At 35.8% G+C, this 13568-nt stretch overlaps 1 protein-coding gene across 2 annotated transcripts; it reads left to right on the top strand.

Annotated features, from left to right (window-relative positions):
• The first annotated feature begins 1654 nt into the window (after window positions 1-1654).
• Window positions 1655-12556, top strand: LOC148843108 (uncharacterized). Of its 2 annotated transcripts, none has more exons than XM_088957477.1 (9): window positions 1655-2033; window positions 2204-2391; window positions 2699-2880; window positions 2976-3260; window positions 3355-3413; window positions 3520-3556; window positions 3655-3726; window positions 11582-11906; window positions 11982-12556. In XM_088957477.1, the coding sequence occupies exons 1-9, from the start codon at window positions 1910-1912 to the stop codon at window positions 12354-12356; spliced, it is 1647 nt and encodes a 548-aa protein (XP_088813603.1). In that variant the 5' UTR covers window positions 1655-1909; the 3' UTR covers window positions 12357-12556. The 2 variants fall into 2 exon arrangements, with proteins under 2 accessions (XP_088813603.1, XP_088813604.1); XM_088957478.1 differs by having other exon boundaries at window positions 1702-2033; window positions 2207-2391.
• The last annotated feature ends 1012 nt before the right edge of the window (window positions 12557-13568 follow it).

Below are 13568 nucleotides of genomic sequence, written 5' to 3'. Positions count from 1 at the left end.
TCAAAATAAAAACAGCTATCATGTTAGCAAAATGAGTAAATAGAAACACCCCCGAGAGGCTCAAAACCAAAAAGGGAGGAATCAAGGTTTAAAACTTCGATACGTCACGCTCGATATTGTATTGTATCTTTGAAAAATAGATACGGGATATGCATGAAAATCAAATGTTTTGTCTTTTTTTTCATGCATATCGGACCGGTAACAGACCTTATCAGGGCGTATTAGAGGTGTATCGAGGGTGTATCGGAACATATCGGTAGCGTATTGATGAAAAAGATACGACTAAAACTCCAAACCTCATTCTTAGAGTGCTAGATTTGCAAAAAAATGTAATAAACAAGTGTGAATCATTAATTTTTTTCAAAACTTTTTCAAATTTTGAAAAAAAAAGGCAAAATTAGGTAAATTTGTTCAATTTTTTATAATATCTTGCGATTTCTTTTTTTCTTGAATGTTTAAATTTATGTTGATCTACATTTCTTACACTTAAAATCATATTTTTTTTTGTGTTATTAATAAATTTATGGAAATTTCATGATGATATTTGGGAAAAATATAAATTAATAAAAAATTTAAAAATGTAGTTTTTCTCTACCTATTAAGACTAAATATGTTTTAGATCTATGGATTTATGTATCTTATCATAGAGCAATTGAAATTTCTTCTTTAGTATTTTTTTTTATTTTTTATATTTTAGAATTAAAAAAGTAAATAATAATTAATTATATTTTATCATTTGATCACAACAATTGAATATATTATAATTCTATGGATGATCTTTCATATCCATAGACCAATTGAAATTTCTTATTTAATACTTATTCTTTTATTTTTATATTTTTATAATTGAAAAATAAATAAATAATTAATTATATTTTATCATTTGATCACAATGATTGAATATATTATAATTCTATGGATGATCTATCATATCCACAAAGCAATTGAAATTTCTTCTTTAACAACTATTTTTTGAATATATTATATAATGCTTATTTATTTTTTATAATTTTTGAAAATAAATAATAAATAATTTTTTATTTAGAAATTGTACCAATGCATGTTTTATGGTTGGATAGGAGAACTGAGCCATAAAACATTAGAACTTAAGAATTATAATTTATAAATTATAGTTAAGCATATGATTTTTAATGAAATTATAATTACCTACAATATATTTCTTCATAAAACCATTAAAATATATTAATTTAATATACACCTCATTGAGGTCATATATTTAGTGTTATTGATGTATTTTTATAATTTATTAAAGTATTTATAGTGTTTTCAAGCATATCTATGCGTATCTTGATTTTTTTTGATATGCATGCGTATCCAAAACGTATCTCCATACTTATCTTAAAATTGCATTTCTGATACACTTGACGTTTTTGATACTTTAAGCCTTGGAAGAAATATACAAAATTGCAAATACGAGGAGAACAAAGGCTCAGTTCGGCATATTTGTATTTGTAATCTTTCCAAGGTCAGAACCAAATTGAAAGATTTCAAAACCAACCGCAGCGTTTCTAGAAAACTGTCTATTTGAGATTCGTTTTTTTAAGCGTCATCATTTTTCAAAGGGCATTTTTGTCATTACATGAAATTCTACAAATTCTCTCCCATTTCAAATCCGAGGGTAATTCCGTAAAAAGGAGTTGGAGTGACAAAAGGAAAGCGAAAGAACAACCTCCATTTTTTTGTTTTCTCATTTTTAACTTCTGCAAATTCAAAGGGTTGCTAATTTCGAACGCAAGAGATTCCAATTTTCCAAGTCCGAACCACTATAATTTCTCTCTCTTTCTCTCTCTCTCTCTACCTCTGTTTCTGCCAGAGCTATCCGGACCTATCACATTCAGAGCTTACAGTATAAACAGAACTAGAGAAGGAACAGTGAGCGACAAGCAAAATGTTACACTTCAGATCACAGGATTTTCTTCTCTTGCCTGTGTTTCTACTCATATCTTCTAGCTTCTTCTCATTCTCTCATGGAGTCTCTCAATCTTACCATCTTCAAACGGTACCCAGTACAGGTACTTTTCTATTTTACCACTCTCGTCTCGTCGACTTAGCCTTTTACTTATCCTCTGTTTTTATCAAGGTAGCTGTTTGTTGCAGTACATTTTTGTCCATTGGAACTAAAATGTTTTTTCGGGCTTTATTTATTTATTTTTAATTTCTCCCTTTTTTTCTTCTCATGTAGAAGTGATTAGCGAGGAGCATAATGGTGGGTTGGTTCCATGGGGGACGAGGAGGTCTCTCGCAGAAGGAACAACTGCTGACAACTCATCTCTCATATTAGCTGAAGAGAGAACACACAGGAGAGACCCTCTTGATAATTATAAGCGCTACACAGGGGGATGGAATATCAGCGAACGACATTACTGGGCTGTGAGTTTTTTGAATTTTGACCAATCTCATCTTGGTCGTTCTTGTTTTCGATGAACATTGATTTTTTCCACTATCCTCAATCATTTCCCTCCACTGGTGTTGGCTTTTTTTTTTTTTTTTTATTTGGGGGCGGGGGGTTGACTTACCTTTATTTGTTCATGGTTTTTCTTGTTTCTAATGGGTTCTGAAATTTCAGGCCCTAAATTTTTGGGGTTCGTTGGTTTTACTTAATTTTATTTTTGACAAGTTTTAGTTGTTTCTGAATATTTTTCCACTTTTCCTAGGCTAAAATTTGTCTCTAACACAGTCTGTAGGTTTTTCCGCTGCTCCCCTGTTTCTCATTGCTGCAATCTGGTTCCTGGGCTTTGGGCTTTGCTTGCTGCTCATCTGCCTCTGTTACTGCTGTTGCCAACGACGGCGTTATGGTTATTCCCGAGCAGCATATGCTTGCTCATTAATTTTTCTCATACTATTCACCATTGCTGCAATGTAAGTTTGTTCACTTTCAGTTATTTCTTCGTGGTTTTATGCTTGTTTTAATTGATCCAGTGTGACATCATAAATACCCCTTTCCATGGTTTCAGCATCGGATGCATCGTTTTGTACACTGGCCAGGGAAAGTTTCACAGTAGTACAACAAACACCCTGGCTTATGTTGTGAAGCAGGCAAATACCACGGCAGAAAACCTTAGGAATGTATCAAACTATCTTGCTGCTGCTAAGCGGATTGGTGTGGACCAGGTTTTTCTACCTTCTGATATGATGGCTAAGATCGATGAGGTTCAAACAAAGATAAATTCTTCTGCTGCAACTCTTGCTGATGAGACAGCGAAGAACTCAGACAGTATACAGGAAGTCTTGGACAATGTGTAAGAAAATGCTTTTAGAGCTCTCTTTTGTTGTTATACATGCTGGTTTTACTTATTCTGGTTACTGACTTGATCCTGTTATCATGTATTGCAGGAGATGGGCTCTTATTTTTCTTGCTGCTGTAATGCTTTTATTGACATTTCTTGGTTTCTGTAAGTCTGTTGCTCTCCTTGATTATGCTGAACCATGCTGCAAGTTTCAGATTGTATGATATAGGGGCTTTCTTGTCACTTATGATGTTGTGATTATTGACTGCAGTGTTCTCTATTCTCGGGATGCAATTTCTTGTGTCCATGTAAGATTATCTTCTTAGACCCTTATCTGATCTTGAAAGTATGTCAATATTAATTCTGTACCTGTTCTTACTAAATTTTGTATACTGAATTGTTGCAGCTTGGTGATTATCGGGTGGCTTCTTGTGGCAGGCACATTTATTTTGTCTGGGACATTTCTTCTTCTCCACAAGTATGTTCAATTGTGTTAGTTTTTAAACTTAACCATTTACGTTCATCTATTTTTCCTGACAATTGATGGCCATGACATTCAGAGTAGCTGTTATTTATGATAATAATTTCATCCTATGTCAGTAGCAGGCCATGCATGTATATAAATTTGTTGTACTTTTTCAAGTTACCATGATATTTTAATAAGTAAATCAACTTTGGTAACCATACGGTTATCAATGTCTTGAAATTGAACTTGGACGCTTTTAAGATTTCTCAGTTGATGTTTCTGGAAGAATCAGGGGAAGGCCAAAAGGACATAGGTGAAAGTAGTGAAAGATTTGACGACTTAATATTGTACAGAGGATATATCCCCTGATAGAGTGAATAGGCAAATGAAGATTTGAGGAACCCATATATTAGTTGGTACAGTGTATTGCTTACTTGAGTTGTTTTGCTTCTTTTAGAGCAATCAATTTTGTGTGTTTCTTTAGTTCTTTTCTTCATAAAAATAGAAAAAAAAATTGTGGTTGAATTTTACCATTTTTGACCTTTTTGAGGATAAGCTCTAGAGTTGTAAAATGTCACTGCCAGATAATATAAGAAGTGACACAACTTTGAGGCATAATATATTAAACAGGTATTCTGTTGTGTGCTTAAAATTGATTTGAAAATCTCAGGGGAGTAACACTCAATCTTTAGATCAGAGAAAAGAGAGAACAAAAAAATCATCAGCTAAATTCGAAGTGTCAATGATTACTTGGCTTTTATTGATATAAGTGCTAGTTCCATTATGGGGCTGTAGGGGTTCAACTTGGGTGGGATTGGGTTGAGCTTTTGTCAAGATTTGAATGGGCCCAGCCCAAAGGCCCAAGCCCGAAGCAATGTAGGATGATAATTCAGGCCAACCTGAATTGCATCTCTGTTCCTTGAGTCATGATGGATACTGATTTCCAAAATGGGTTGATCTTTCATAAATGAGGACCTGAGGATGGTTTTAATTCCTGTATTGCTACTTTTTCTTTTCTTAGCTGCATTGGTTAAAAATGTATGACCAATGTTGACAGTGTGAAAACAAGAAAAAATCACAGTTACTAACCTCTAACCCCAAGATCTGCATGTGTTCTTGCTATTTTTATCAATTTTATAAGATTTGGACCATTCATTAAACTGATAAGGTCACCAGTCATGGGTCAAGCGGTTCGACCATTGGGTTGACATAGTGATCTGTGATGGCATGAGGTCATATATAAATATATAATATATTATTACAATTACATGTATATTGGTTGTGGTTTGATGGTTATTTTCTAATCTTCATTCAAGTGGTTTAGGTTTAAGTCTTGTAAGTACAAATTATTATTTGTTAATAGGCATTAAAGAAACAAAAATAAACACAAATAGTGTTGTGGGTTAATGGTAATATACAATTATTTGTAAATAAGAGGTTGTGAGTTCGGTTCCCCTCAATTGTCATTTTACAATATATGATGAAGCAATGGCCTGGGTGGGTTGTTGAATTGTTGAAAACTAGTTGGGTTACTAAAGCCTAGATAATTTTTAATGGTTTTCCCAAGTGGGTCAGATGGTTTTTTGGGGAAAGTAAAAGTCATGGTTTATAAAATGGACTGCCCTTCAATTCTTGAGTGTGATGGTCCTATTATATATTCCAGCTTGAGTCTTATAAGAATTTTATTTTCTAAAAAAAAGAAAACTTTGTTCATGTAATATGTATAGGTTCTAAGCTTAGAATCAAATTTGAAAAAGTCTATATGTGATCCAATGTAGTTTGAGCATCTAATAGAAATTGTATTTCTCCCTTTGTCTCTTGCAAAATTGCTCTAAAGTGAGTTCTATTGGTTGGTCCTAGTGCTCTCTAATGTTGGACATCTAGCACTCTTTAGGTCCCTATGAAATGTACCTAAATGCCTAGGGATGCTAGACCCCATTAGGTTTTCTACCTTTTAGGGTTTAGGATTCATAATAGAGATGCCTTTTCTTTGAGCCTTTAGATTGGAATTTGTTCCATTTGCCTTTTCTTTGAGCCTTTAGATTGGAATTTGTTCCATTCATTCTAATTAGCAATGTTTTTGAACCATTGTTGACTTGGACACTTTTAACCGTTCAACCCATCACCTGGAATCCAAACCTGTTCCATTTTACCTCAAACCCACCAAAAGCCAAAAACTGTTGATTTGGTTAATGAATCGTCAATGTCTGATTAAACTGATGAATTGTTGAACCATTTTAAGGTTTGATGATGATGTCGAATGGCTGGTCAAAATGAGATAGAGAAGAGAGAGAGAGAGAGAGAGAGAGAGAGAGAGAGAGAGATTAAGCAAATAGATTTTCTAATGGATTGTTGTACTGAAAGATTTGTGATGTCTTTAAGGAGTTTCTAGGAGTTAATGCCACTTTCTTTGCCTTATCCCCCTAAGAGGTTTGATGCTAGTCACCCGAAAGACTTTTGACCAATTAGTTTGGTGACTAGCATTTATAAAATTCTAGCCGAAGTTCTTCCTTTGAGTATTACAGAGGTCCTCCCTTTTCTCATTAGTCAAACCCAAGGGGCCTTCATACAAGGAAGACAAATAATCGAGCATATTTTGGTTGCTAATGAATGTATGAACTGAGGAGATCTAAGCGAAAGGTCTTTGTGTGTAAATTGGACCTTGAAAAAGCTTATGATTTGGTGGACTAGGAGTTCTTATTAGAGGTGTTGAGAAAGATGGTATAATTGGGTGTTTGGTTGCATTAGTTCTTTTTTATTTATTTTTATAAGTAATAAAGTGATTTATTAAGAATAAGTAATATGAGCCAACATAAGGTACATGGTAGAGTTCTCACAGAGAGGCACGAGATGTTTTCTCAGAAACAAAGCAAAATTACAATTGAGCCCAGAGTTAATGATCCCTATGCTCCCCTTACTTGGCTAAAAGATCTGCCAACCCATTAGCTAATCTCCTTTCCCTTCGAACTGTAACTGTTAAAATCGAGGTTAGCCACCTAAATCTTCTCATTGCTCCCTATATGACCACACTACAGTCTCCAGTTCTTTTAGCCACCCAATTACCAATTTACAGTCTCCTTCAACAACCTAACTTGTAAAGTTTAAATCTTTTGCCAGTTGTGTCCCTTGTAAAACTGCTTGGACTTTTGCATTAACCACACCACCCAATCTGATTGGGCCAGAAAACAAGGCGACAACCTGACCCTCTACATTCCTAAACACACCTCCAATGCCAGAAGGCCCGAGATTGCCAAGGCTGCTACCATATTACCATCAAAGTTTAGCTTGATAAATTCTTCTTCAGGAGCCTTCCAAGCAACTACAAGTTTGTTCCTAGCAGAAGAGGAGTTTGCAATCACTCCCCAGTTTCTCCATAAGTTAGCTAAAGAGAAATGTGAACTATGATCTGATGCTTTAGCCCAATTAATGGCCTTGATTAGCAAGCACTCTCAGACAGAATCCTCATCCCTCAATCCCAGTTTGCATTAGCTCTTGTCACCATTCTATTTTGGTGAATGGAGTGATGAAGGTCTTCTTTCTAGCTTTTAAGGGTGTTGGGTAGGATGATCCCCTCTTCTCGTTTTATGTTCACTCTAATAGCATATGTGTTTACTAGGATGATCTTGATTGTTGATAGGGAGAGCATGATATGGGATTGGAGATTGGGAGGTAATGAGTTTTTAGTTACACACCTTCAGTTTGCATTAGACTAGTTCATGGGCCGAGTGCAGGCTTGGCTTTTGAGAAAATTTGAATGGGCCTAACCCGAAGCCCATGCCTGATACAGTAAAGTCAGGCCCAAAGCCTGGTCCCTGAATAAGTCTAGTTTGCATATGATTTAATTATTTTTGTTGAAGGGGCTGATATCAGAAAGGTAAGGAATCTAAAAGAGCTAATAAGGAGGTTTGAAAGGCTTTCCAATTTGAAAATCAATCTGGGCAAAAGTTATGTATTAAGGGTTAATATGGAGGATAGGGAAATTGAGGTTGCTATGACTTGATTAGAGTGTTCTATCTCTGATTGGCCTTTAAAATACTTGGGCCTTTTGTTAGGAGCAAATCCTAGGGAGAGTAAGTTTTGGAACCCAATGATAAAAAAGTATGAGAAGAGATTAGCCTTGAAGAAGAACTATATCTTTTTGGAAGGGCATATCACTCTGATTAGGGTTAATTTTGAACACCCCCCTAAATGTTATGTTAACTAAACTTTGATGGGAGTAGTCTTGGTAATCCATGCCTATCTGATATAGGTGGGGTTCTCAGGATGAGGTTGGGAATATCTTATCTTTGTAATTGGGTTCTCTGGGAGTTGGAGACTCTTTAAGGGTTGAATTACTAGCGTTTATTCAAGGAGTGCAAATAGCAAACCAGCATGGAGTGGAGTACCTTCTAATGGAAGGAGACTCAAAAGTGGTGGTGAGGTCATTGAAGGATTCAGATTATTCTATGTAGTATTATAGGAATGAAATCAAGAGATTCAAACGGCTTACACAGAAAATGAACATAAGCATACATCGGGTGATAAGGGTGGCAAATGTTTTGGCTGATTGTTTAGCTAAGCAAGGGGTTAATAGGGAACATTTGTCTTGGGCTCAGTTGTAACTTGCTTTTTGTATTAACCTATGACTTTGCAGAGGCTGCTGCTTGTGCCTCTCCTAGGGATGCTTATATTGCTATGATCTTTTGAGTTTTGACAAATAAATTCTTTTATACTTACAAAAAAACATATAAATGAGTCACACCTAGGTTCAGCAGCCTCAGTAGAGATGTTTCAGGTCTATTAGGAGTTGGGTTATTTAGACCTCCTGTGATAAGTTTTACTCATCACCTAAATGCCCCACAATATTATCTAGGGACCTTCTAGGAAGGCACATGTTGTAAAACGTGCCTTGCTTGTGTGCCCTAGGCATGCCTAAGGCACATTTTTTAAAACACTGAACATATTAGATCAAATCAATTATACCTAGGTCCAAATTTGATCTGTTAGTATTTGGATTTGAATCAAAATTTATCCACTGAATAGGTTGAGTTTGGATATTAAATTTCATTAATGTATTAAACTAAAAATTTAGTTTTATTAAATGTTTTAAATAGTGATTGAAAAGGTGTGCCTATGTGGGTGCATTTCAAGGCTTGCGCCTTGCCTAGGCCTAGGCACAGCCCCTTTAAAAAGGCATGCAACTTTCTTAAATTATGCACATTTTATACATTTTTATTCATGGTGGTTGGGTTGGGAGCTCCATCTTTGGACCCTTGACCAAGCCCCTTGAGGCAAGTCTGAATAAGTCCATGCTAGGGTCTTAAATTCTTAATTGGTACTTTAAAATATTGGCTTTTGTGATTTAGTTTTAGTGCTCTGAGAACCCTCTTTTTGGCTAATATTGTTCATTCATTCATTCTTCCTAATACAAGACTTTTTGCTTTTTAAGGATACGAGCTAAAGTTAAATCATAAAACCAATAATTTTAAGTATGAATGAAGATTTTAAGACTGTAGCATGGACTTGTTTGGGCTTCCCTTAAGGGACTTCGTATAAAGTGGCTCATAGAATTAGAGTAATGCAATTGGGAAAGAAATCATGTGCTTGAATATGTTTTATATGTTTTGTTTAATTCTATCTTAAAATTTTTACTTTGCGTATGTTTTATATGTTATGTTTATGTATTTTAATTGGAGCTAATAGTTTTTTTTTTTTTTAAATATAGTTGAAATTTAAGTATGCATTTTTTGCTTTTTTTTTGAAAATTTAAAAATTTCGTGCCTTGTTTCAGAAAGTCAAGAACCTTGCCTCGTGCCTTGCACCTCAGGCACAAAAAGCCTCTTGCACATTTTTTAGTGCATTGCGCATTTAAAACACTAAATTTTAATATAATGAACTAAAAAAAAACTTTGAAATCGTATATCATGAATAAAATACCTTTTAGACATGAACTTATGACCATGAGTGTCTGGTAAAAATACAGCATTCGAATCAGTGTTTCTAATAGGTATGTTAAGAGTGATTGGCTGCTCTTATATTTTCCCTATATATTGGTTTCTTTAGTTGTTATTGCTTTTCTCTTATTTATCCTTTATATTCTTGTAGAGTTTCTTCTCTATAATTAGTGTGGGACATAGCTAATTAAGTATTTTGTAATTCCACTTTATATGAGAACAATATAAGTACCTCACTGGCTGATTCTAAGTCATGTCTTTTCTCCAATTTGACAGTTAGGTTTTCTTCTCTCCACCTATCTGTTCCATGTGGCACAGATTTGTGAGGTCATTTAAGGAGCTTCCCTGATTAGGGAACATTTTTTCATGTGTGTGAGTGTAGCTGGGCATTGCCATTTCTTACTTCTAAGCCCAACCCAGCCCTGCCTTTAATTAGGATTAGAGTCTAGCTTGGTTGGCTCACATGAATACAGAGAAGGCTATCCTAGTGGAGCTGCTCACCACCAAGAATTCATTGTGAATTCTTTTAGTGAGTCTCCCTCTCTCTCTCTCTGGTGGGGGGAGGGGACTAAAGAAAAGAAATGCACACCAAGGCCTTAAGCCCAAAAATTTAACAAAAAATAAAAGTTTGTCTAGGATTTACAATTTGGGTGGGCTAGGTGGGTTTAGAACTAACAGTTTGTCCCCAGCTTGAGGCACGGCCCAACCAAGGGGAAGCAGTCAACTCAACTCCAGCCTCAGCTAAATTCTAATGCAACTCAGGCTTGATTTGGGGTTAGGTGGGTTGGCCCATTTCATGATTTTAGTGGTTTGTTTTTCTTTTGCCAAATGGAAGAGGGTTATTTACCTAAAGTTTTCTACATTTGGAGAAAGTGATTTAGAAACTTGCATAGACCTGTTCTGTTGTCACCTCAGCATACAATCACTGCAGTTGTGTACATTTACGAGTCCAGAAATGTTTTCACATAGACAACAGGCCTGTTTAGTTCTTTTCTTTTTGAATAGTTGTCCCTGGTCAGTACACTGCACATTTGATCAACTGCCCTTGTTATAAACTGAGTATGCTCTGTTGTTTATATAATTGTATGGAAGCATACATGGCAAAGTTTCTTCATCGTAATAACTTCTTTTATAAATGAACATATAACAAACATGGTTGTTTTTATTTTCTTTTGATGGAAAAAGGAAAATATAACAAGCATATTTGTTTCAATGAAATTATTTCTTTTAACATGAAAGGTATAACGAGTTTAGTGCATTTTAATTAACATTATCTTGGACCTGTATGTTGGGTTGTTAATTAGACCTTGTACTATGTCAAAAGAAGCGGGGGGGGGGGGGGGGGGAAGGAAAACTGCGACAACTTTTTTGCCAACTTCAAAAAAATTGTATGTTTCCATTTCTGTCAGATAACGTATAACAACCACAATCTTGATGAAGAAACTATATCATTTCTGCTTCCTTACAGTTTTATAAACTACAGTATGTACTCAGTTTTGTCATTCACTCATCTGGTTAGTGACTGCTTTCTCTTTTTCTCTAATGTCATGTTTCTTATCTACTGTCCATGTGTTTTTTTTTGTATCATTCTTATGAGAGCATGTACTTTCTGCTGTACAATAACCATACAATTTAGTCAACTTGTTGGACAATTCACTATAAATTATCAACTCTGTAAAATGAATTCATATGAAAAATATCAAGAGTATGACAAGGATAAACTGCCTGAAAACTTAATATCCATATTATTACCAGCTTAGTCTTTAATATAATTTGATGCATATGATTTTAGTTTCCATTTTATCTTAACGGGTTCAGTTTCATTTTTACATATTGATATGCAGTAAAGTTCTGAACTTGTTGCTTGTGATTCAATTAATTGTTTTCAGAAGCTTATCTAATTTATCCTAACCCATTTTCCTTCCATGTACTAGTGTGACCGAGGACACGTGTGTTTCAATGGGGGAGTGGGTCCAACATCCAACTGCTCATACAGCTCTCGATGATATTCTTCCCTGTGTGGACAATGCTACTGCCAATGAGACCTTGTATAGAACCAAGGAAGTTACCTTCCAACTGGTCAATGTGGTCAACCGTGTTATCACTAACATCTTTAACATTAACCCCTTACCCAACATGGGACCTCTTTATTTCAATCAATCTGGTCCATCGATGCCTGTCCTCTGCAACCCATTTTATTCTAACTTCACTGATCGGCAATGCAAAGCGGGTGAAGTGGACTTGAACAATGCAACACGGGTAAATAAAAGGAAGTCCCTACATTTTAAATAAAGAAGCAATTTGAAAACTACTAACACTTCCTATTTCTTGTAGGTGTGGAAGAACTATGAGTGTCAGGTTTCATCGGCTGGCATATGTACCACAGTGGGCCGTGTCACCCCAACCTTCTATAACCAGATGGCAGCAGCAGTGAATGTGAGCTATGGGTTGTATCGTTATGGTCCATTCCTAGTTCAGCTAGAAGATTGCACCTTTGTGCGTGACACATTCACAGCCATAAATAGAGATCATTGTCCTGGTCTTTCACGATACAGTAAATGGATGTATGTTGGTTTGGCTGTGGTTGCAGCTGCTGTAATGCTCTCTCTGATTTTCTGGGTGGTTTATGCTAGGGAGAGGCGGCATCGAGCATACACCAAACAGTTCATTGCCAGATCAGGCGATGGACATTTAGATAAACACCCATAGTAAACCTCTAAGTCAGTTCACCCTCTTTAAGTGAATGGAATGTTCTCATACATTTTGGTTGCAGGTCAAGTACATAATATATTTTAGCAGGTTATAACTTGTGTACATTATGATACCCTTTTTTGAAACTCTGCTCTTGATCATTGTGAAATACAGTAATTTGTCATTAAGTAAAAAATGGTTGGACCATCTGTTGGTCAGAATGCTTCTACCACGGAATAGTCATGCTATGCTCATACTTGATAATCAAGTGGAAAAGTGATGCCCCTTATTAAACACCGGAACCCTTTGTCAGCAACTCAGCATCATTTAGCAATAGATGAAATCATGAAATATTTAACCAGGGAAGCTTTTTTTTTTTTTTTAATCTTTGTCATAATCTATTTTAAGCAGGTGAATGGCTATTGGCTCTTTCTTTTGAGAATGTTTTATAGACAGAGATCCTGATACATTCACCCTCCAGCCCTTTCAGGATTAGGAGAGACAATGTAGCCAATCAGACAGCCACTACAGTAGATGTTGGAAACTTGGAATTCATTGGCCCAGATTACAATGTAGCCAGGTTTCTGCTCACCAGCTCAGTTGGTATGTTTTGACCCAGATTACAATGTTTGTTGGAACAAGAATGGCCCATATGACCAACCAAACATGATTGTATGGGTTCTGAGTTAGGTCCATTGAATATGGTTAGTGGTTATAACCATTGCCATTTGAATGTTTATGGGTCTGCAGTGGGATTCAGAAATCTTCAATGGGCCTGTCCGTACTTCTCCGTTGCTATATTATACTTTAGTAATGGCAGCTTTTGAATAAACAGTTTCTTATCACATGCTCATCAAAGAGGGATCTCTTTGGTCACAAGGTGGGGTAACCATTTAATCCAGACTTGCCATTTAAGGAGTGGTAGGTTATCTGAACCTGCAGAATCCTCTTGCACTATCACCCAAGCTTATATGTATAGGATTTATGGCCTATGGGTGGGTCACATGGATGCCTTTGTTAATTGTACCTGTCTGGCAAAGCCAACCACCACTTTTGACATATTCCATGCCCTTGAAGAGGTGAAACCATGTTTGGGAGTGCTTTTTTTTTTTTTTGGATGGGGGGGGGGGGGGGGGGACGACACCAATAAGCACTTATTTGCATTTGAGAAATAAGCTCAAATTTTGAGCTTATTTTTAAGTGCTTATTATTTCCTTTCTAACCCATCTT

This window comes from Nelumbo lutea, chromosome 8, assembly GCF_056320005.1.
Source record: "Nelumbo lutea isolate HS-2025 chromosome 8, American lotus-T2T, whole genome shotgun sequence".
Classification (NCBI taxonomy): Eukaryota; Viridiplantae; Streptophyta; class Magnoliopsida; order Proteales; family Nelumbonaceae; genus Nelumbo; species Nelumbo lutea.
The sequence above is the reverse complement of the archived record's forward strand: the minus strand, read 5'-3'. Positions and strand labels throughout refer to the sequence as shown.

Coding starts and splice junctions, on each gene's coding strand:
- LOC148843108 (XM_088957477.1), top strand. CDS start 1,910: ATGTTACACTTCAGATCACAGGATTTTCTTCTCTTGCCTGTGTTTCTA. Junction 3,261..3,354: donor CAGGAAGTCTTGGACAATGT/GTAAGAAAATGC, acceptor CATGTATTGCAG/GAGATGGGCTCTTATTTTTC. Junction 11,907..11,981: donor ACTTGAACAATGCAACACGG/GTAAATAAAAGG, acceptor TATTTCTTGTAG/GTGTGGAAGAACTATGAGTG.